This window comes from Ustilaginoidea virens, chromosome 6 (assembly GCF_000687475.1).
Source record: "Ustilaginoidea virens chromosome 6, complete sequence".
In the NCBI taxonomy this organism is placed as follows: domain Eukaryota; kingdom Fungi; phylum Ascomycota; class Sordariomycetes; order Hypocreales; family Clavicipitaceae; genus Ustilaginoidea; species Ustilaginoidea virens.
Window position 1 is genome coordinate 762612 of NC_057321.1, and position 19242 is coordinate 781853.

General features: G+C 57.2%; 9 protein-coding genes across 9 annotated transcripts; 4 read left to right on the forward strand and 5 right to left on the reverse strand.

Annotated features, from left to right (window-relative positions):
* Positions 1-1261: 1261 nt before the first annotated feature.
* On the forward strand, positions 1262-2349 carry UV8b_07177 (uncharacterized protein; the record flags this gene model as incomplete). The annotated part of the gene is made up of 2 exons (XM_043144674.1): positions 1262-1496; positions 1598-2349. 2 exons carry the CDS (start codon positions 1262-1264, stop codon positions 2347-2349), a joined length of 987 nt encoding a protein of 328 aa, XP_043000609.1.
* A 593-nt stretch (positions 2350-2942) lies between these two features.
* UV8b_07178 (uncharacterized protein) lies at positions 2943-4698 on the reverse strand (the record flags this gene model as incomplete). The annotated part of the gene is made up of 2 exons (XM_043144675.1): positions 2943-3679; positions 3810-4698. 2 exons carry the CDS (start codon positions 4696-4698, stop codon positions 2943-2945), a joined length of 1626 nt encoding a protein of 541 aa, XP_043000610.1.
* Positions 4699-5116: 418 nt separating this feature from the next.
* Positions 5117-7342, reverse strand: UV8b_07179 (uncharacterized protein; the record flags this gene model as incomplete). Its single annotated transcript, XM_043144676.1, has 1 exon — positions 5117-7342. One exon carries the CDS (start codon positions 7340-7342, stop codon positions 5117-5119), a length of 2226 nt encoding a protein of 741 aa, XP_043000611.1.
* A 578-nt stretch (positions 7343-7920) lies between these two features.
* On the forward strand, positions 7921-10527 carry UV8b_07180 (uncharacterized protein; the record flags this gene model as incomplete). The annotated part of the gene is made up of 1 exon (XM_043144677.1): positions 7921-10527. The coding sequence occupies one exon, from the start codon at positions 7921-7923 to the stop codon at positions 10525-10527; it is 2607 nt and encodes an 868-aa protein (XP_043000612.1).
* Positions 10528-10702: 175 nt separating this feature from the next.
* On the reverse strand, positions 10703-12118 carry UV8b_07181 (uncharacterized protein; the record flags this gene model as incomplete). Its single annotated transcript, XM_043144678.1, has 1 exon — positions 10703-12118. The coding sequence occupies one exon, from the start codon at positions 12116-12118 to the stop codon at positions 10703-10705; it is 1416 nt and encodes a 471-aa protein (XP_043000613.1).
* A 183-nt stretch (positions 12119-12301) lies between these two features.
* UV8b_07182 (uncharacterized protein) lies at positions 12302-12730 on the forward strand (the record flags this gene model as incomplete). The annotated part of the gene is made up of 1 exon (XM_043144679.1): positions 12302-12730. One exon carries the CDS (start codon positions 12302-12304, stop codon positions 12728-12730), a length of 429 nt encoding a protein of 142 aa, XP_043000614.1.
* Positions 12731-13782: 1052 nt separating this feature from the next.
* Positions 13783-14916, reverse strand: UV8b_07183 (uncharacterized protein; the record flags this gene model as incomplete). Its single annotated transcript, XM_043144680.1, has 4 exons — positions 13783-14119; positions 14187-14552; positions 14634-14753; positions 14855-14916. 4 exons carry the CDS (start codon positions 14914-14916, stop codon positions 13783-13785), a joined length of 885 nt encoding a protein of 294 aa, XP_043000615.1.
* An 842-nt stretch (positions 14917-15758) lies between these two features.
* On the forward strand, positions 15759-18059 carry UV8b_07184 (uncharacterized protein; the record flags this gene model as incomplete). The annotated part of the gene is made up of 2 exons (XM_043144681.1): positions 15759-15989; positions 16062-18059. The coding sequence occupies 2 exons, from the start codon at positions 15759-15761 to the stop codon at positions 18057-18059; spliced, it is 2229 nt and encodes a 742-aa protein (XP_043000616.1).
* A 197-nt stretch (positions 18060-18256) lies between these two features.
* Positions 18257-18670, reverse strand: UV8b_07185 (uncharacterized protein; the record flags this gene model as incomplete). Its single annotated transcript, XM_043144682.1, has 1 exon — positions 18257-18670. One exon carries the CDS (start codon positions 18668-18670, stop codon positions 18257-18259), a length of 414 nt encoding a protein of 137 aa, XP_043000617.1.
* Between the last annotated feature and the right edge of the window lie 572 nt (positions 18671-19242).

Consider the following 19242-nt stretch of genomic DNA (forward strand, 5'->3'; position numbering starts at 1 on the left):
TTTTTTTTTTCACCTGGCACTTGGGCTTTCCTTTCCGGTTTATTAGCTGGGGTGCTAGATGGGCTACCTATGTAGAATTATGCAGCCTCTAGCGTATGATGATGATAATCCCTTGCGGCGGCGAAGCTCTCCAACGTTGGTCGTGTATGAATACCGTCCATGGACAAAAGAGCCAGGTTACGTACAGATCGCAGCTGCGGCTGATTCCACTCTCGGTGCCGGATATGCACCGGGACTGGCTTGGGAATCCGTCGACCCCTGTGCTGCTGCCATGCAGACGTCGTAACCCCACCATTTCCGCTGTTTTGAAATCCTGCCGAATTCCCTGGATCTCAATCATTGCACAAGGGCTTGAAAATTCTGACCAATAGCTCTACTAGCTGGTAAACGCTCATTCGTCCCGGTCGCACCGGTAAATCTATCGTGTGGCCGGGTTCCTCGTCGCGCGGCAGGCGATGGAACTGGCAGACCCACAAACCGCGCGACATGGTGGACCACGTACACTTGCAAGCATGAGGCGAGTCCCATGTCCTGGATAAAAAGCGTTTCTCACGGGTTGCCGTTGGCCGTTGGCCCGTTGGCCCGCTGCGCAGGTTGGCCGCCCCGTCAACGTGGCCCGAATGAATCAAAGATTTGTCCCGACTCGATCCGTCCGGTGTGGTATGGCTTGTTGCCCTCTTGGAAAGGGCAGCCCGAGACGGGAACTGCGAGCCACGTTGAGCCGCGCTCAGGCTACGGCCGCGGCGCAGCGCAGGACGTGGATATCTCGGGCCGATGTGTTTGCTCTGTGGGCAAGGCTCATAATGAATGCAGCAGCATAATGTCTCATAATGTATGTAATGCGCATCGTGCACAAGGTGTACATGCCTAATTTATACATGCCCATGTACCCTTCCGTTTCGGGCCTAGCTTACGCGCGAGGTGATTGTCGACGAGCCACCACTGCAGCCAGCTGCAAGGCAGGCCGGCTAAGTCTTTAGCCCGCGTTGGGAGCCCAGCGGGTGACCTTTTATTCCTCCGACGAGCACGAGCACGGCAACACACGAGCATATGCAGAGACGGCAAGTCAAGCAAGCATCTGCAGGAGAGCAGCTGTCGAGCCGGGGATAGTATGTAGCTAGTTGGGGCGCCAAGCACTGAACAACGCCAGCGTGGATCGCCCCTTTTGCCTCCGAGACTCGTCAGAAACATCGACAGAAACATCGTCAGAAACAGCATCGGGCACAGCTTCAGAAACAGCATCAGTCACAGAATCCCTTTCATGGCTGCCCGAGCCCTGCCGTCCCAGGCCCAGCCGTCGCCCCTTCACGGCGGCCCTGCCGAGGCACAAACGGCCCGCCATGGGTACCTGTTTGGCCAGAAAATCACGCACTCGCTGTCGCCGTTTCTGCACCAGCTCGTCTACGAGGAGCTCGGTCTGCAGTGGGCCCAGCTGCGGCTCGACTCGGCCGACATGGCGCACTTTCTCGAGCTGGTCCAGCATCCCTCCTTCTACGGTCCGTCCGTCCGTCCGTCCGTCCGAGGCCCCCTGGCCAAGGGAAAGGGGAAAAAAAAAATCCCCAGAGATGGCAAGCAAAGGCTAACACGGCACCACCAGGCGCCTCCGTCACCATGCCCAACAAGGTGGCCCTGCTGGCGCACCTCGACGAGGCCACCGACGAGTGCCGCGACGTCGGCGCCTGCAACACCCTCTTCCTCCGGGAGCGCGGCGGCAAGCGCCTCCTGTGCGGCGCAAACACCGACGTCTTGGGCGTCCGCGGCTCGTTCCAGCACAACGTGGCCGACCCGGCGCGCGTGCTGCACGACCGCCCGGCCCTGGTGGTGGGCGCGGGCGGCGCCGCCCGCAGCGCCGTCTACGCCCTGCGCAAGTGGCTCCGCGCCACCGACATCTACCTGGTCAACCGGGACGCCGCCGAGGTGCGCGCCGTCATCGCCGAGTGCGCGGCGCGCGGCTACGGCCACCGCCTGCGCCACGTCGCCACCGTGGCCGAGGCCCGCGCGGCGCAGGGCCCCGGCGCCGTGGTCGCCTGCGTCCCGGACCTGGAGCCGCGCACCGAGGCCGAGCGGCGCGCCAGGCTCGTCACCGAGGTGCTGCTCGGCAAGGACCACAAGGGGGCCATGCTGGACATGTGCTACACCCCGTCGCCGCTGACGAGGCTGGGCGCCCTGGCCGAGCGCCAGGGCTGGCAGGTCATCCTGGGCACCGAGGCCATGATATGGCAGGGGCTGGAGCAGGACAGCTACTGGACGGGGCTGCCGGTCGACGAGCTGCCGGCGGCCAAGGTCCAGGAGGCGATTAGGCGCGAGGTGGCGCAGAGGTCGGTGCCGAGGCTGTTGTCGAGCTTGTAGCAGACGTCAATGGACTTTTTTTTTCCTTTTTTGCTTTCTTGTTCCCTCGCAACGGTGCCGAGCCGGCCAAGTCTCTTGCATATTGTGACTGAATGCGAGTGAAGGCCGAAGGCTGCGCATGTGATTTGAGCCAGCTAAAGATGGTGAGAAGGCGAAAATTATTCATAAGAAAGTGCGACAAACGAAATCCATTTCAAGTCAAATGCGGCGTGGGTCAAAGAAGCAGACTGTAGCCCGACAACACGGGTTGGCTCACGCCACGGGCTTGAAAGGATGATACCAGAATAAACAAGTAGGAAGAAAGGGCCGTCTTCCTCGCGTAACGTCTTGTGAAGATGATACCAGAATAAACAAGTAGGAAGAAAGGGCCGTCTTCCTCGCGTACGGCTTGCCGAGATGATACCGGAATAAACAAGCAGGAAAAAATGATCTGGCCCCGCGGACGAAAAAATAAAAAAAAAAAGACACCCTAATGAACAAAGGATGGCAGAGAACTCCAGAGGGCATCTCTTTTCGCCCCCTCCACTCGCAGCAAAGCGCTGAAATGCAAACAAAACTAGAGACCGTCCGTGGCCCGCCACAGGTGCTCCCTCTCACCCAGACGCCCGCTTCGGCTCAACCTGCTCCGTCCGGACCACCTTGCCCTCCTCGAGCCGCACCCCGCCCGCGCCGCGGCGGAGCTCGCCCTCCTCGGCCCGCAGCGCGCCCATGACGATCCCGTGGGCCCGCCACGTCGGCCTCGTCCCAAACAGCCTGTCCATGGCCTCCAGCGGCAGCGCCTTGGTCTCCGGTACCAGGAAAAACACAAAGGCGGTCGAGGTGATCATGAGCGCCGCGAAGAAAAAGTACACGCCGTAGCCCCACGCGTCCAGCATCTGCTCCGTGAAGCGCGCGACGACAAAGTTCCAGAACCAGTTGCTGGCGGCGGCGTTGGCCTGGCCGAGAGATCGCGTGCTCTGGTCAAACATCTCCGAGTTGATGACCCAGGGGGTCCCGTTCCACGAGGGCGTGTAAAAGGCCGTCCAGAGGTAAAACGCAAAGACGGCCGCGACGCCGCCCGAGGTCAGGCCGCCGGGCGGGCGGTGCGCCGGGTCGGCAAGCTTGATGTACGCGCCGATGAACCACATGCAGCAGGATCCGCCGACGCTGCCAATCATGAGCAGCTTGCGTCGGCCCATGTGGTCGATCAGGACCAGGATCCAGACAAAGGTCATTGCAGTCTTGACGACGCCAAAGATGCCCGTGGTGAGGAAGCCCGTGTTCGTTGCGGTGATGCCGAGGCTCTTGAAGACGGTGGGGCTGTAGTAGTTGATGGCATTGATGCCGGAACCTGCGAGAGGAGAGCTTGGTTAAAACGGGGGGGCGGCCGAACCGAGAGAAAGAAAGAGGCAAAAAGGCAAAAAGGCGAAAAGGCGACAAGACACAAAAAAAAAAAGGCAGCGGATAAACAACGGGCTCACCGTTTTGGAACACAAAGAGCATCGCCCCTAGGAAGAACCTCCACCGCATCTTCTTGTCCTTCAGGGCCAGAAACGGCTTCCAGAACCCGGTGCCGACGTCTCGGCGGTACCGATCAGACTCGGCGTCGATGTAACTCACTTCCTCGGCAATGTAAATGTCGCAAGGCTCCAGCTGTCTGATCCAGCACAGCACCTTGATGGCTTCTTGCCGCTCTCCCTTGGAAAAAAGCCAGCGGGGCGATTCGGGAATGAAGAATAATCCAATCAGGAGCAGACCGGCAGGGATGAGTTGGACGGCAAACGGGACGATCCACTGGGAATGGCCGGGAGCCATCGTTGTGTTGACGCCCAAGTTGATCCAGAAACCCACCAACCCGCCGACCTGCCACCCCAGCTCGTAAATGCCGACCAAACGGCCTCGCACCGCCGGGGGCGAAAGTTCCGAGATGTAGATGGGCGTCATGTTGGAGCATCCGCCGACTCCAAAGCCCGCCAGCACTCGGCCTCCGATAATGAGTCCGGTGCCGCGGGCTCCATCGGCACCCAGCATCATCCCAGCGCCGACGACGAATACGACGGTGAAGACGAAGAGGGACTTGCGTCGGCCGAGAAAGTAACTGGACCCGTACGCTGCCAAGCTGCCAAAGAACGCTCCGGCTTGGTAGACAGAAACAATGTTTTGCTTCAACAAGGCCAGGGACGGTGCAGAATACGCGGCAAGCTGAAACTCGCTGACAAACGAGGGCAACGCAAGGGTTGTGCCGATAAAGGCCGAGTCGTATCCAATCATGCATGATGCGAAGGATGCGATGGCTGCACAGGTATAGACCCGCCAGTTGTACACGGCCGAAGGCGTCGGCCTGTCTTCCTTCAAGTTGAGCAGAGTCATGGTTGGCGGCGGAAAGACTCCAGACCGTGGCTACCAACTGGAAAAAAATGTAGGTTGGTGATGTCACCCGGCAGATTCAAACGCGCTCACTCGTCTGACAGCAATCGTGAATGCGGAACCACCTTGGGACCCACGGCCAACGAAGTTCGCCCCGTCGTCTCCGTCTCTGCCCGCTCCCCTGCTCCCGCAACCCCGCTTCACGGAAAAAATGCCGGAGCGCCACGAATCTGGGGTGCGGGGAGGCAAGCAGATCGTTGGCCGGTCGGAGGCAGGCGGGTGGCTTGCATTAGTCTTGCCAGGGATAAGCATATATCCCCCGCTAAAAGAGCGTGGCGTTGCATTGTTGGGCCGGTCCGACTTCGCCTCTTTGCAGTCGAGAGGGCATCGGTTAAGAAGCATTTCCCTTTCAGATGACAGGTCAAACACCGAAATCGCCTTGAAAAATCTCGGCCAAATCGCATCCTGGCGCGAACCCAAGATTTGTCATGAACCTCGAATCCATTTCCAAATCATCGGTGCACCCAAAGGATCCCAAGTCTTCAAACAAGGCGTCATAGTCGAAGTTTTGATTCATTCTGTCGCTTGTGGGAAGGGCGAGTCGAGCGTCCACCCGGTCGTTGTTCGCGTGCGTTGTATGCGTTGTATACGAGGCGCTGTCGAGCATGGAAGCTGCATCCGGAACAGCGTCTTGGTGCCCAAAGTGTGTCTGAGCTGACGCCTCGCCCCCTTTTTGCGAGCCGGCCCGTCTCAGTCGCGTAGCTGGCGGACTCGAATGACCTTGGTTGTTAGAACCTACGCCGTGGCCGTGTGAGGTGCAGGGCTGGATAAATGATTCTCGCTGCGGATTCTGTTGCCGGATGGACTTGCCCATGCTTGCTCTGGGCGCGCATGTGGGTTCTTGCTCGTCTTGCCATATATTACGCAGCCTTTCCATGGCTGACCGCCATGTTGCTTGCTCAGTTTCGCCCATGTTGTCAGTCTTGGCTCGCTTCTCTACAAGTTGCAGCAGCAGCAATACAATCGGAGGCGTAAGAGCGGCGCCAAACTTTTCCAGGCAAGACTCTACTAGCTCTAAAAACCCAGACACGAGGGAACATCTAACTTCTGGTGCAAGCTCAATGGTTGTGGCCAAGAAAAGAAGCTTGACGAGATAGGCCGAGGGCACTGTTGGGATGGAGCTTCCGCCAATCAGCGAGTTGCAAAAGCTGAATCGAGAGTCGAGTTTCCGAACCAAATCTTCGGGGCTTCGATACTGCGTCGCGGCGCCGTGCTTGAGCGATGAAGAAAGCTGGCGGTCTAGCACTGTCGTGAACGCGTGCAGCTGCACCATGGTACGAATCGGCCACATCATGGGCTGTATTGTTGGGCCGGGCCGATCGAACGAAGCAGAGAAGCTTGGCATCGGTGGCCATGGCTTATCAAAGCCGGAATACTCCATCGTGGTGGTGGAGGTGGCAAAGTCCTTGCCGTAGACGTTTGTCATGGCCGGCTGATCAAGGAGTGAGCAGGTCAACGTATCCAGAAGAGCACATGACAGTAGAGCAGTCTCCCGTTGTACCGTGGATGGAATGCTCGCTTGTCGCGATGATGTCTCTGCGGCTGATTGGGTCTGGTGGTGCAATATTCGGGCTGCCTTTCCTAGCAAGAGGGACGCGGCAAAAGCCTTTCCTCGTCCGATGAGAATGACAGCGTGTATGATGGTGGCGTTGACGCTGTGAATGTCAAAAATGCCGTCGTCTGCCGGTAGGAGGCTGCGGGCAACGAGAAAAACGTCAGCAGGTTTCCAGCTTGCCAGATTGTCGTGTCCAGGCCTTGGAATGTCTTGGAAGGACGCTATGGCCAACGCAGCCCAGAGCTCCGCATGAAGTGAGCGGTTGCTCGGGTCTGTGGCGAGATCCAGTTCAACTCCATGTGATCCGTATGACGTTGCGAGGGAGTGCAATGCGTCCGGTTGCGCTATAGGCAGCCAGCAATGAGTATAGGACGCGTAAAGATGGAGAAGGCGTTCCCATTGATCAGGTAGTTTGGTGAAAGATCGATCTCTTTTGGTCTGGTGGCTCTGGTCTGGCCGGCATGACAAAGCGGCGGAACTTGCGTCGTCGGTTTGCCCGGCAAATCTTGGCATGACAGCCCGCATGCGAGGTTGCGCATGTGCTGCAAGGTGTTCTTCGTGGTCCGAGTTGTTTCCAGATGTTTTTTCATCAGAGGCCGCATTTGGTGTTTCCGAGAGGAGAAGATCGATGGCCTTGTGAACTCGGCTGTCCGTCCATACTTTTTGCAACTGACGGCCAGCACCACCCTTTCCCAGCAACGCGCGAGTTTCGCGAGAGTTTCCAGGCTGCTTCAACAAGGCATGAAGCGAGCTTTCGCACTCTGGTGACTGGAGGAAAAGCCAGGCCAGGGACAGTTCAATGGTCCTCAGATATCCAGTCTGGACTCCCCTCTTCTTCGTTGCGGGTGTGTAAGAGCATGGGCGGCCCTGCGAAACACAGGCCCCGCATTGAGGCTTGGCCCCGTCGCACTTCTCGCGGGCGGTGCGACACGAGTCGCAGGCAAGTGACACCCGACGCTTCTTAGGTCTCTCACTGTCTTCATGGTTGTTTTGGGATGTCGTCGGGGCTTGAATCTGCCGCTTGGGTGCCATGACCGCTGGACCAGTCCGTGATCCAGATGTGCCCTAGCCGATCAAAGGCAAGTCGACGAGTCTGAGCCCCCCATCCAGGCATAATACGGCCCCGTGGAAGCGAGCGCAGTCGGACACTCGAGGAGCGAAAATAGCCAAACTCGGCAGGTTGCTCGGGATGTACGACGTTTCCCAAGCATTCGTTGAGGATAGAATAACAACAATACAATCAGTTTTGATGGTGCGACGGACTGTCTCGATTGGTTCGTCATCGAGGATGTGGGGTTGTCGCTTCCTGGATGTTGATTGCGGTTGTCGAGCCGGATAAGTCCTTAGCCACCAATCAGCTCATCGGGAACCGCAGCCCCACCTTTCTCCCACCTTTCTCCCCCCCTCAACCAAAAGCTGCCTGAAGAAATGGAATAACCTCGACTGACGTTGGTCAAAAGCTCAAGAAAAAGGCCAGACCCTGCAGGTTGCCAGCCAGCCGTCCACTCCGACAAGATGCGCCGTTTGACCAAATCTTGGAAAGGGCCGAGCAGTCGACTCTCAAGCCATCTCGACCTCTCCCAGTTTTCCCCCATAGCCAGTATTCCACCATGGCGCGTGTCAAACGATCATTCGCCACGATGAGGGGAGACGAGAGGTCGACCATGTCACCACCACCTCACAGGGGCGAGCTCATGTCGAGATGCTCCTCCAACCCTTCGACCCACTTGCATGCTGGCTCGAGTCGCGAGCCGTCACTCGAGTCGCCCGACTTCAGTGGCCGTTTGCCCAGGTTTCCCGCCGAGGCGTCTGTTGTGCTCGTCGGGGTCCGGGCAGCCGGCAAAACCACACTCGCCGTCATGGCAGCTTCGGCGTTGAAGAAGAAGATAGTAGACGTCGAATCCGCTTTCCAACGCTCAACCAACTATTCGAGCCCTGCATACAGCAAGGCTCACGGCGCAACCCAGTGCCAGAAGAAGCAAGGCGACGTCCTCGAGCATGTCCTGCAAACCAATCCTCGAGATTGCATCATCATTTGCTCGTGGATGGAGCGACGGGTTCAGGGTCTTTTGCGACAGTTTGCCACCACACATCCCGTCATACATGTGATGCGAAGCCAGCAAGCCATACGCGATTGCCTCAAGATAGCGTCCGAGACGAAGCTGGAAACGTTTTGGCGGACGAGCAATGCATTTTTCCGCACATGCTCGAATCTCGAATTCTTCAACGTGTCGGAATCCGGCGCCGCAGACCTTGACCCGGCAGCCACCACGACAAGTACCTCTCATGCCGCGGATTCACCACCGCACCTGGCTCTCAAGAAAGCAGAAAGGCACCTGCTGAATTTCCTTTCCCAAATCTATCCGCCAGGTACGATTCCCTTCTTCGAGTCGGCATATCCTCTAGCAAGCGTCCTCACGGAACACCGTCGTTACACGTATGCCCTATCCATCCCGATTGAAGATATCCTACAGCGAGACTTTGATTTGGAAAACTACTCGGCTGGTGTGGATGCCTGTCAGATCACCGTCAGTCATCTCGATACGCTGTGGCCGGATGCTACGTATCTCGAGAGGTATACAAGCATGGCCAATCGCATCACAGAGGCGGTCGGCCTGGCACGCAGAAGCAGCGTCTTGCCCATCATAGTCCACATCAATCATGCGGATTCCTCATCGACATCAGCGACGTACCTTTACCTTGATTTGCTCTCTCACACTCTGTCTCTCGTGCCCGAAATGATGACGGTGGATTTATGTCTGAATGACGATGCCATCTCCAAACTCGTGGCGCAAAAGAGAGGCTCAAGATTGATCGGCGACTACACTCTCACCAACAGCTTCGAATCTTGGCACTCTCCGATTTGGATCTCTCAATACCGGCGGGCAGTGGAGCTGAATTGCGACCTTGTGCGCCTGCTAAAACCAGCCAATGCTATCGACGACAATTTCGACCTCGTCCACTTCCACGCTGCCGTCTACGCGCTGCCGGGTCCCCATCTTCCGCTTACGGCCTACAACACGGGACCGTTTGGGAGACACTCGGCTTTCTTGAATCAGACTCTGACTCTGGTCTCTCACGGCAGGGATATCTCTCCATCGACCGGTCAAGGATCGCTGGACCTTACTGCGCAAGAAGCTACGCGAGCACTATATTCTAGCTTTCTGTTCGACCCAATGAAACTCTACGTTTTTGGCGCAAATGTCGAGTATAGTCTATCACCAGCAATGCACAATGCAGCACTGGAGATGTGCGGTATTCCCCACCGATACCGTCTGTGTTCAACAAGCTCGTTGAGCCAGGTCAGACATCGCATACAGGATCCCAACTTTGGTGGCGCGTCGATAGGTTTGCCTTTCAAGGTGGAGTTCATCACCCTGGCAGATTCCTTGAGCACTCATGCTCAGGCTATAGGCGCCATCAACACTTTGATTCCCATTCGCAAGCTGGATGAGAATGGCTCGATCCCTACTGGTGCGTCCTTCTTCCGCGGAGTCAACAGGGCCGGGCCCGTGCAGGCCCTGTATGGAGAAAACACTGACTGGATCGGCATCCGCGCCTCCATCCGTCGCGGTCTTTCGCCAGCTAACGCAGTTCGGCCCACGACTTGCGCGCTCGTCATAGGCGCCGGAGGCATGGCTCGTGCCGCCGTGTATGCCCTCCTTCAGGTGGGCGTCAGCAACATCGCCATCTACAACCGCACCATGAGCAACGGGGAAAAGTTGGTGGAGCACTTCAAACTGTTACTGAAAAGGAGCGAATACCAAGGCCTCGGGGCAGGCGGAAACACCAAGTTTGAGGTTCTGAGCAAAATTGACGACCCGTGGCAGTCCGACTTCCGGCTGCCCTCCGTAATCATTTCCTGCATCCCCACGCATCCTATCGGGGACGTGCCATCACCCGAGTTTCAGCTGCCAGAGTCATGGCTGGGGAACCAAACGGGCGGTGTGGTTTTCGAGCTCGGTTACAAGACCCTGGACACGCCTCTGCTGCGTCAAGCAGTGGCGCACGCGAACCGCGGATGGGTAGCCATGGACGGCTTAGACCTGCTACCCGATCAGGGATTCGCCCAGTTTGAGCTCTTTACTGGGCGACGAGCACCTAGAAGAGTGATGAGAAGGGCGATAATCGACAACTACCCCGGTCAGCATCCCGATCAGTATGAGAGGTCTAATCCAGAAGAACTACGCCGCCGATTGCGGAAAGTAGTCGAATAAGGCGGTACCAGGCGTTAGCAGGCATTGCAGATGGGCCTGAGATTGGATCCAATCTCACGTTATATTGCAACCTTGATCAAGGCGGTGTTTTTTTTTATTTTTTTTTTTTTTGGCAACAATGTACATCATGCGTCCGCCCACACCCAAGCTCATGCAAAATGCAGTACAATACGCGTCAATGGTTCCATTCCGAATCCTCGGCGTGTCCCGTAGGTCCAATCATGGCATAGTCTGTCGCAACAAAAGCCCTGTCCACCTCGGCCAGCCCCTCGGCACAGTACTGCAGCGTCTCGGAGATGTCGTGGGATCTGTTGAGCCTCGTGTGCTCGTCCAGCAAAAGGTCGAATTCTGCCCACACACCATCCCCAGCATGATACGCGGTGATGCTCTTGATTCCTCGCACCACGGGAGAGAATCGGTAGGCCAGGAACGTGAGCTTCCTGTACACTCTCTCGTCCGCAGCCTCGCCCGAAAGCCGCACAATGTTCTCGAAGCAGGTACGTCCCCAGTCGCAGATGATGAAGAGGGAGAGCAGCGCCGCGCCCACCGAGTCGAGCCACCACACGCCCGCTCGGTGTCCGACAAGCGGAAACAGCAGCGACAGCGCGTTGAATATGACGTCTGTTTTGCAGTCCTGCACCAAAGCCCGGACCTGCGTCGTCTTGATCGGCAGGCAGCCGAGCCCGATGATGCCCTTGATCGCAATGGTGGCCACCAGCGAGACAATCGCCGCCGTGGACAAGGCTTCAATCTCCGCACGGGGAGGCATCAGCCTCTGCACCGACTCCTGCAGAATCTGCAGAAACGAGATGACCATGATGATGGAAAAGACCAGTATGCCCATCGGCTCCAGGCGTCGCTTCCCCACCGGGAATCGCTTCCGCAGAGCGCTCAGTCTCCACAGCACGATCCGATTCGTGGACCAGATGATGAGCGTGCAGAGCAAATCGAGCGCAGAATCGACCAGCGACGCCAGGAGCGACAGGGAGCCCGTGGTGAACACCGCAAAGGCCTTGCCGGCCAGCAGGACGAGATTGGCGACGACGTTGGTGTTGATTGCCACCGAGGCCTGCCTCGCCGCCTCCCTCCGGCGCGCCTTTTCGTCGTCGGGCAGCAGCTCGCCGATGCGGCCCGCCACGTGCTGAAGGCCGCCCACGCGCTCCTGGTCCCCGTCGTGATCGGGATCGGGGTTCATCGATTCGAGCACGTCGTCCGCGATGGCCGTGACCACGGCATCCACCTCGAGCCAGTCGTTGAGCATTTCGTTCTGCCGCTCGTAGAACCTGCGAAGCGGCTTGCTCTTGATGCGTCCCAGCTCGTCGGGGTGCTTGCGGAATCGCTCCAGGTGCGAGGTGTCGAGGCCGTTGAGAAGGGAGGCTTTGAGCTCCTCCCGTCGGGCGTCCTCAAGAGCCGTGCGAGCGGCATCTCGGAAGCGGAGGATGCTGGGCTTGATGGGTGCGTGATTGTCGCCGGGGGCAGAATGAGCCCCGTACTCGAGGTTGTAGGACGTCTTGCGGCGACGGTGTCCTGGTCGGGCGTCGTGGGCGCGAGACTCGGCGGCGGCCTCGCCTAGGCTACGCTTGCCAACCATGGCTGCGCTATGTATGCGAGCTTTGCTTTTTGAGAGTTGGTGCTTCGGCACAGAAGCTGACGGGTGTTTTTTGCTGGAAGGGGGGACCATGAGCACCCGCCGCCTTGTCCCGGCGTCCCGTCCCGCAGGTTTGTTTGGGCCGTGACGCAAAGCATAGATTAGGTGCCAAGGATCTGGCTGCAGATGCCATGCATCCTCCCCTTCCCCGCAGCAATCCCGATATCCTCGATGGCACGCCCGCTTCATGATGCCCCGACCCATGGGTCTGCAGAACACAAGCCAGCAAGGTCCGATGCTCCGATACTCCGATGCTCCGTCTTCGCGGCCAACTTGTCTGCGGACCTGGGGCCCGCCGCTGGCGACGTTGAGCCGGAGCAGCGCCCTCCTCGAGCACCCTGTCTCGGAAACGTGCCCGGCATCAACCCGACTCTGCCAGGGTCATTCCTTGCTTCTGCACGCATTCGAGGAGCGGGTACTCGTCCCTGGTGCCGCGCCATGCATCCGCTGCGCTTGGCTTTGACCCCCGCCCTCCACGATAAGCGAACCGGCCGGCCTCTGGTGCTTTCATACAGCCGAAATGAACCGGCGCTCGTCATGCCCCGCCCTCGTTGAAACGGCTATTCTGGTACCGCTCCTACGTGAGAAGCCTCGAGAACATTCACCATAGCCCTGGAACCACCTCCTTCATCTCCATGCACGCAGCCGTTCTTGGCCCGTCGCCTTGCGGAGCATGTAGCGCAGCGGCGGGGATGACTAGGGGGGGGGAGGCAAGATCGGGGGCTGGCACACTCATCTGCGCTCCGGACGCTGGGGCGGTTTACTTGTCGCACGAGATGAGTGTGAGTGATGCCGATGACGTGCGTGCTGCATGCAGTGTTGCCGTCTCATGTTGGCCGTTGGCCCGGCCCGTACAGATCCGATGCATGCACGACACGTAGCACATCTTTTGGGCTTTCTGGATACAAGACACGGTACCGACAAGACCGTGCTGGAAATACACATTATCGGGAAGTCTGCATGCATTGATTCTCTTTCTTTTTCTTCTTCATTTTTTTGACTCTACATTAGTTCTGGGGGCAAATGGGCTTTTTGGATACCGCATTTGAGTCATTGAAGATGTTGGTGCTGCCTGTGCTGCATATCGGCAAGGGCAACTCCCTCTGGCTAGTTCCGCAGTCATTTGTGGAAAAAAAAAAAAAAAAAAAAAAAAAAAAAAGCGAGAACTTTGATTTTTCCTGCTCCTCTGGTGGCTCACTGGATGGCTGGAGGATGCGGGAAAAACAAGTTTTATCCCCGTGGTCATGGTGACGAAGTGGCGACTTTGGATGCAGCTGCTGGTACGGATGGATGGCTAGTTCTCATTGGATAATGCAGCATCGCATTTTCTCACACGGTGGATATAACTCATCCGAAAAGAGATGGAATCATGACAAAATATACTTTTACAAACTGTGTTTTGTTGCTCTTTTGTTTTTCATGCCCAAATTTGATGCGATATGCTCGCCAGTTGTACGGCCCCTGAGTGAGTATATGCAGCGGAAACCAAAAGACAGGAGTCCTTTGCTGCCACTCTTCAGCATGCATGGCCCTACGCTTCCTGTGAAAGTCTGACCCTGCTCCTGACAATCTCGTGCTTGTTTGCAGCGGTCCTGCTCCCCGCAGAATTAGTCCCCTAGAGGATAAGCATGCAAGACTTGTCCGTAGTACAACTCAGAGTCCTTGGACGCCAGGAAGATGAAACTTGGCGCAATCTCGCTTGGCTGTCCAGGACGTCCCAGTTGCGAATCCTTGCCAAACTCATACATCTGTTCCTGTGGCCGAGAAGCTGCTTGGATGGGTGTATGGACCGGACCCGGGGCAACAGCATTGACTCGTATGCCCCGGCCGATGAGCTGCTTGGCTAGTGACCGCGTGAAGGAAACAATGGCGCCCTTTGTCGCGGCATAGTCCACGAAATGGGCGGTTCCCCTAAATGCCACGGTAGATGTGGTATTGATGATGCTAGTCGGGGGGGGGTTAATACATTATCCGTCAGTTGAGATGCTGGAGACGCCATGTTAAAACTTACGAGCCGCCCTTTTCCATGTGTTTCAGGGAATACTTGGTCACGGCAAACATTTGCAGAATGTTGGACTGGAAAGTCCTCTCCACGCAGTCGAGATCAATGTCGTCGAATTTATCGCATTGGGTCTGGCTTGAGGCGTTGTTGACGAGCACGTCAATCTTGCCAAACTTGTCGACGTGCTTCTCAACGGCCGCCTTGCACGTCTCGTTGTCCATGAGGTTGCCTGCGACCAAGACGCACTCGCGCCCTTCGTTTTCCACCATCTTCTTGGTCTCCTCGGCGTCCCGTTGCTCTTCGGGAAGATAGACGATGGAGACGTTGGCGCCTTCACGAGCATACAGCACGGCGATGGCCCTCCCGATGCCAGAGCTTCAAAGCGGTTGGTTACTCTGCTTTAGCATTCCGGTGTTTGAGATGGGGCTGGACGTGCTGCTGGAGGAAATCACATACTCTCCGCCTGTGATGAGGGCATTCGAGCCCTTGAGCTTGCCTGCCGCCTTGTACTCATGGAGCGAGTCTTTGCCTTCTAGCTTGGTTGGCTCACTCGACGGGTTCAGCTTGTGCTCGAATCTTGAGGAGGAAGAAAAGAGAGATTAGTGTCTATGAGGGGGACGATTCCGATCGGTCTTGTTTTACTGTTTACTGTGTGCCGTATGCTGCCTGCTGCTTACCCGGGCTGTTCGTGGCTCTGAGGCTCACTTGGCGGCTGAAACGTTCCCTTGCTTTCAGACATGACGCTGATTCGAGCAGTTGCACTGGTCGACTGGTTCCGGATTCTGACAAGGTAGGTAGTGGATGTTTATGATTCACAATTCATCTGTTTTCGACCTTTGAGGATTCAGGAGGACTCCGGGACCTATTATACAAAGGAACAGCCCGGACTGATCGCACATCATCCCGCGGGCAAGTGAATACATTACGTCACTCCACAGCATCGGTTGTAGGCATCATTCCGTGCACGACTTTCGGTGCTCGACAGTTTGCCTTCGAAAGAGTCAACAGATTGGTCGCTGGTTTGGTTTTGGTTTGTTTTGGCGGGATAAACTGTGAAAAGAACTGCCAGGCGCCAACGGTAAGAGCGGGGCGGCTTGTCTCATGTCTGGTTGGTTAGGACTCTGGAGGTACATACCTGCCAGCTGCCAGGCAGGTGCTCCGTTCTCGCTAGGCACTCGGCTAAGCCAATGACCGCCTCGAGCTCTCCTCTCTCGGAGACTTCTCTCCGTCTTGGCTTCCAACAAACGTCCTCTCTCAACAAACGCACATACTACGGACTATGTACATAGACGCACACACCGACTGGGGAAGCATCACTGCCCTACCCTTCATTACATCAGCATGTCGCAATCATCTCCGTCATCAACGGCCGCAATCGAGATGACAGCTCCAACGATGTTCCCCGGTCATCAATCCAATGCCATCTTTTGGCTGGTGGAGCCATGACGTCTCCCGGCATCTATCTACATGAGCGCTTGCCGCAACCTCGTCGACTCTGCTGGCAGGCAACCGGTATTTACGTGCGTCATATATAACAGCCAAATCGAATCTACCGACAAGGAGGCAAGGTGTCGAGAAATGATGTCTTCCCTCGACAACGTGCCAAGCATCCCCAAACCAAGCGCCGTGATAATGGCGGCGAGGACGGCAAAAACCGACCAGCTCCGCACCGCTACGGTAGAGCCGACGCAGAGTTCGCGTATAACCGCCGACTTTGGAACCAAGCAGAGCAATACCGATGACTGGCTGCGCGTTGCAAATGACAAGACCACTGGTCCCATGCTACTGGAAGATGTCTTTGGTAGGGAAAAGGTCCGTAAAATCACGCCTCGTCTCCATCCAACCCTGCTCTGGTTTCCATACCTCTGAACCAACCTCCCACAGCTACACCGGTTCGATCATGAACGGATTCCCGAACGAGTGGTCCATGCCCGTGGCACTGGCGCCTTCGGAACGTTCCGGCTACACGAATCCGCCGAGGATGTCACCTACGCCGGAGTGCTGACGGACACGTCTCGCGAAACACCCGTGTTTCTTCGATTCTCGACCGTTCTGGGAAGTCGCGGCTCTGCCGATACCGTCCGCGACGTGCGCGGCTTTGCTCTCAAGCTGTACACCGACGAAGGCAACTGGGACATTGTCGGCAACAACATACCCGTCTTCTTCATCCAAGACGCCATCAAGTTCCCCGACTTGATCCACGCCGCCAAACCAGAGCCGGACAACGAGATCCCGCAAGCGCAATCCGCGCACAACAACTTCTGGGACTTTATGTACATGCACTCGGAAGCAACCCACATGTACATGTGGGCCATGTCGGATCGAACTATTCCTCGTTCTTTCCGAATGATGCAAGGCTTCGGCGTGAACACGTTTACCCTGATGAATTCCAAGGGGGAACGCCACTTTGTAAAGTTCCACTTTACGCCCGAGCTTGGCGTTCACTCTCTTGTCTGGGACGAGGCCCTCAAGATTGCAGGCCAGGACCCCGACTTCCACAGAAAGGATCTCATGGAAGCCATTGAGAACGGCGTGTATCCCAGGTGGAAGTTTGGCATCCAGGTCATTCCCGAGGGTAAAGAAGACGATTTCGACTTTGACATCCTCGACGCCACCAAGGTGTGGCCCGAAGATCTCGTGCCCATTCGATACATTGGCGAGCTCGAGCTGAACCGAAACGTGGACGAGTTCTTCCCGGAAACGGAGCAGGTAGCCTTTTGCACAAGCCACGTCGTGCCCGGTATAGGATTCTCCGACGACCCCCTGTTGCAAGGCAGAAACTTTTCCTACTTTGACACTCAAATCACCCGTCTGGGCATCAACTGGCAGGAGCTCCCCATCAACAAGCCGGTGTGTCCAGTGATGAATTTTAATCGCGACGGCGCTCTGAGACACACCATTGCCAAGAGCAAAGTCAACTACTGGCCCAACCGGCACGGGGTGCAGCCACCCGCCGCGGCGGGCAGAGAAGGAGGGTACGTCGATTATCCTGAAAAGGTCGGCGGCATCAAAGTCCGCGGCAAAAGCGAGAAATTCCGGGAGCACTTCTCTCAGGCCCAGCTGTTCTACAACTCCATGTCGGAAGTGGAGAAGAACCACATCAAGGCCGCGCTCTCCTTTGAGCTCGACCACTGCGAAGAGCCCATCGTGCACGAGCGCTTGACCCAGCGTCTTGCAGACATTGATTTCGGACTGGCCCAGACCGTCGCCAGCATGGTGGGCGGGCCGAGCCCCTCGCCATCCGCCAGGCAAAACCACGGGAAAAGGGCCAAGGGCTTGAGTCAGCTGGAGTACATGCCCGAACGGGTGACGATTGCGTCTCGCAAGGTTGCCATCCTCATCGCCGACGGCTACGACTCCATCGCCTACAATGCCATTTTCGTGGCGCTCAAGGCCGCGCGGGCAATCCCCGTGGTGCTTGGCCCGCGCCGCTCGGCGATTTACTCGGCCGGCCAGGACAAGAGTTCCGGCAAGGGGCTCGTCCCCGACCACCACTTTGAAGGACAGAGAAGCACCTTGTTTGACGGGCTCTTTATCCCCGGCGGGGAGGAGTCGGTTGCCACGCTCAAGAAGATGGGCAGAGTCACGCATTATATCCGAGAAGCGTTTGGCCATCTCAAGACTATTGCTGCGACGGGTGAAGCGGTGGATTTGGTCAGGCACGCTGTGCAGTTGGACGACGTGAAGCTGTCCGGGGGTAGTGACGCGGTGGAGAGTTACGGCGTCGTCACGTTGAAGGACGCTAAGCCCGACTCTCTGAAGGAGGTGATTCACGCAGGGAAGAGTGCAAAGCACTTTCTGGACCAGTTGTTCTACTCGATCAGCCAGCATCGGTGCTGGGACCGAGAGCTGCACGGACTGGCCTCTCAAGTTGCGTATTGAGTAAAAGGGGCTAGCGGCTGTAGGAAGTGCCGTCGCAAAGCACGGAATGTCATGGGTCTCTCGTCTTGGATTATATGGTCTGGGGGTTTTTCTGTTTTCTCTTTTCATAACTTTTTAACTTGTTTCCTTTTTTTGCAAAAAATGAAAAAAATAATAATAATAAAAACCGATTTGAATACCCCGTCAAGCAGCCATGGTCATCTCCGCAACCCACCCTTCTTGGGCGCTTCGCCTCCGCCGCTCCTCCCCCCCTTGCTGACCTCCTTCCCCGCGCCGGGATTCTTGCCGCCCTCGTCGCCCTGCGGCTTGCTGAGGCCCTGGTTCGCCCCGCTGGCCCGCAGAGGGTCGCTGCCGCTGCCGTCTTCCTCTCCCGCCGCCCCCTCTGCGGCCGCGGCGCGCGCCTCCTCGGGCGAGCTGACGTCGCGCCCAAAGGCGGCCTTGGACGCGGCGGCCACGTCGTCGTCGCGGCCGGACTTGGTGTGCTGCGCGCTGCGGGGCTTCAGCGACCGGCGGTCTTGGGAGTCCTTGTACGGGTGCCTGGCGACGGGGCACGCGTGCAAGGCGCGGACGGCGCGTAGCGCGGCGGCGAAGCGAGGCGGTTGGAGGGACATGGCGGGTGGGGGATTAGCTGGTGAAGACGACTGGAATAAATCGGCGCGAGTTTTGGGGTCGAGGCGGTGGTGTGGGAGGGTTAAAGTACGGGCGGGGGGTGATGGGTGACGGACGGCGGTTGCGTCGGCGACGACGTGCAGTTGACGTCATGGCGTAGTGCGGCCGACCATGACGCCGTGTGTCCGTATACGTTGGTTTTTGGATGATGTCAATCTGTAGGACTTAAGCCAATAGAAAACCATATACAGGGTACATCAGCAGATAGGTACCTGGAAGCAGTACAGTGGTAAAGGTACTAGCAATTTTCCCAGATTTACTCGGAGCTACGTCGCGCTACGTCGCATCGGTAGGGCACGGCATGTAGGGCGCTGCGAGGCTATTCTTACTGCATTTGGCTATTTAAGTTGGCAGTATTTACGGCGGACAAACGACGCGTCATCTGCTATAGTTTAGCGCTTAAGGTGTCGCTTATTAGCTTCTACAGATTCGGAATGGTGGAAATCCCTGGTGTAAGGATCTCATTAGTGATGAAAGGTGTGGCGGCTAGGCCGGCTACCAAGGAGGTAATGGG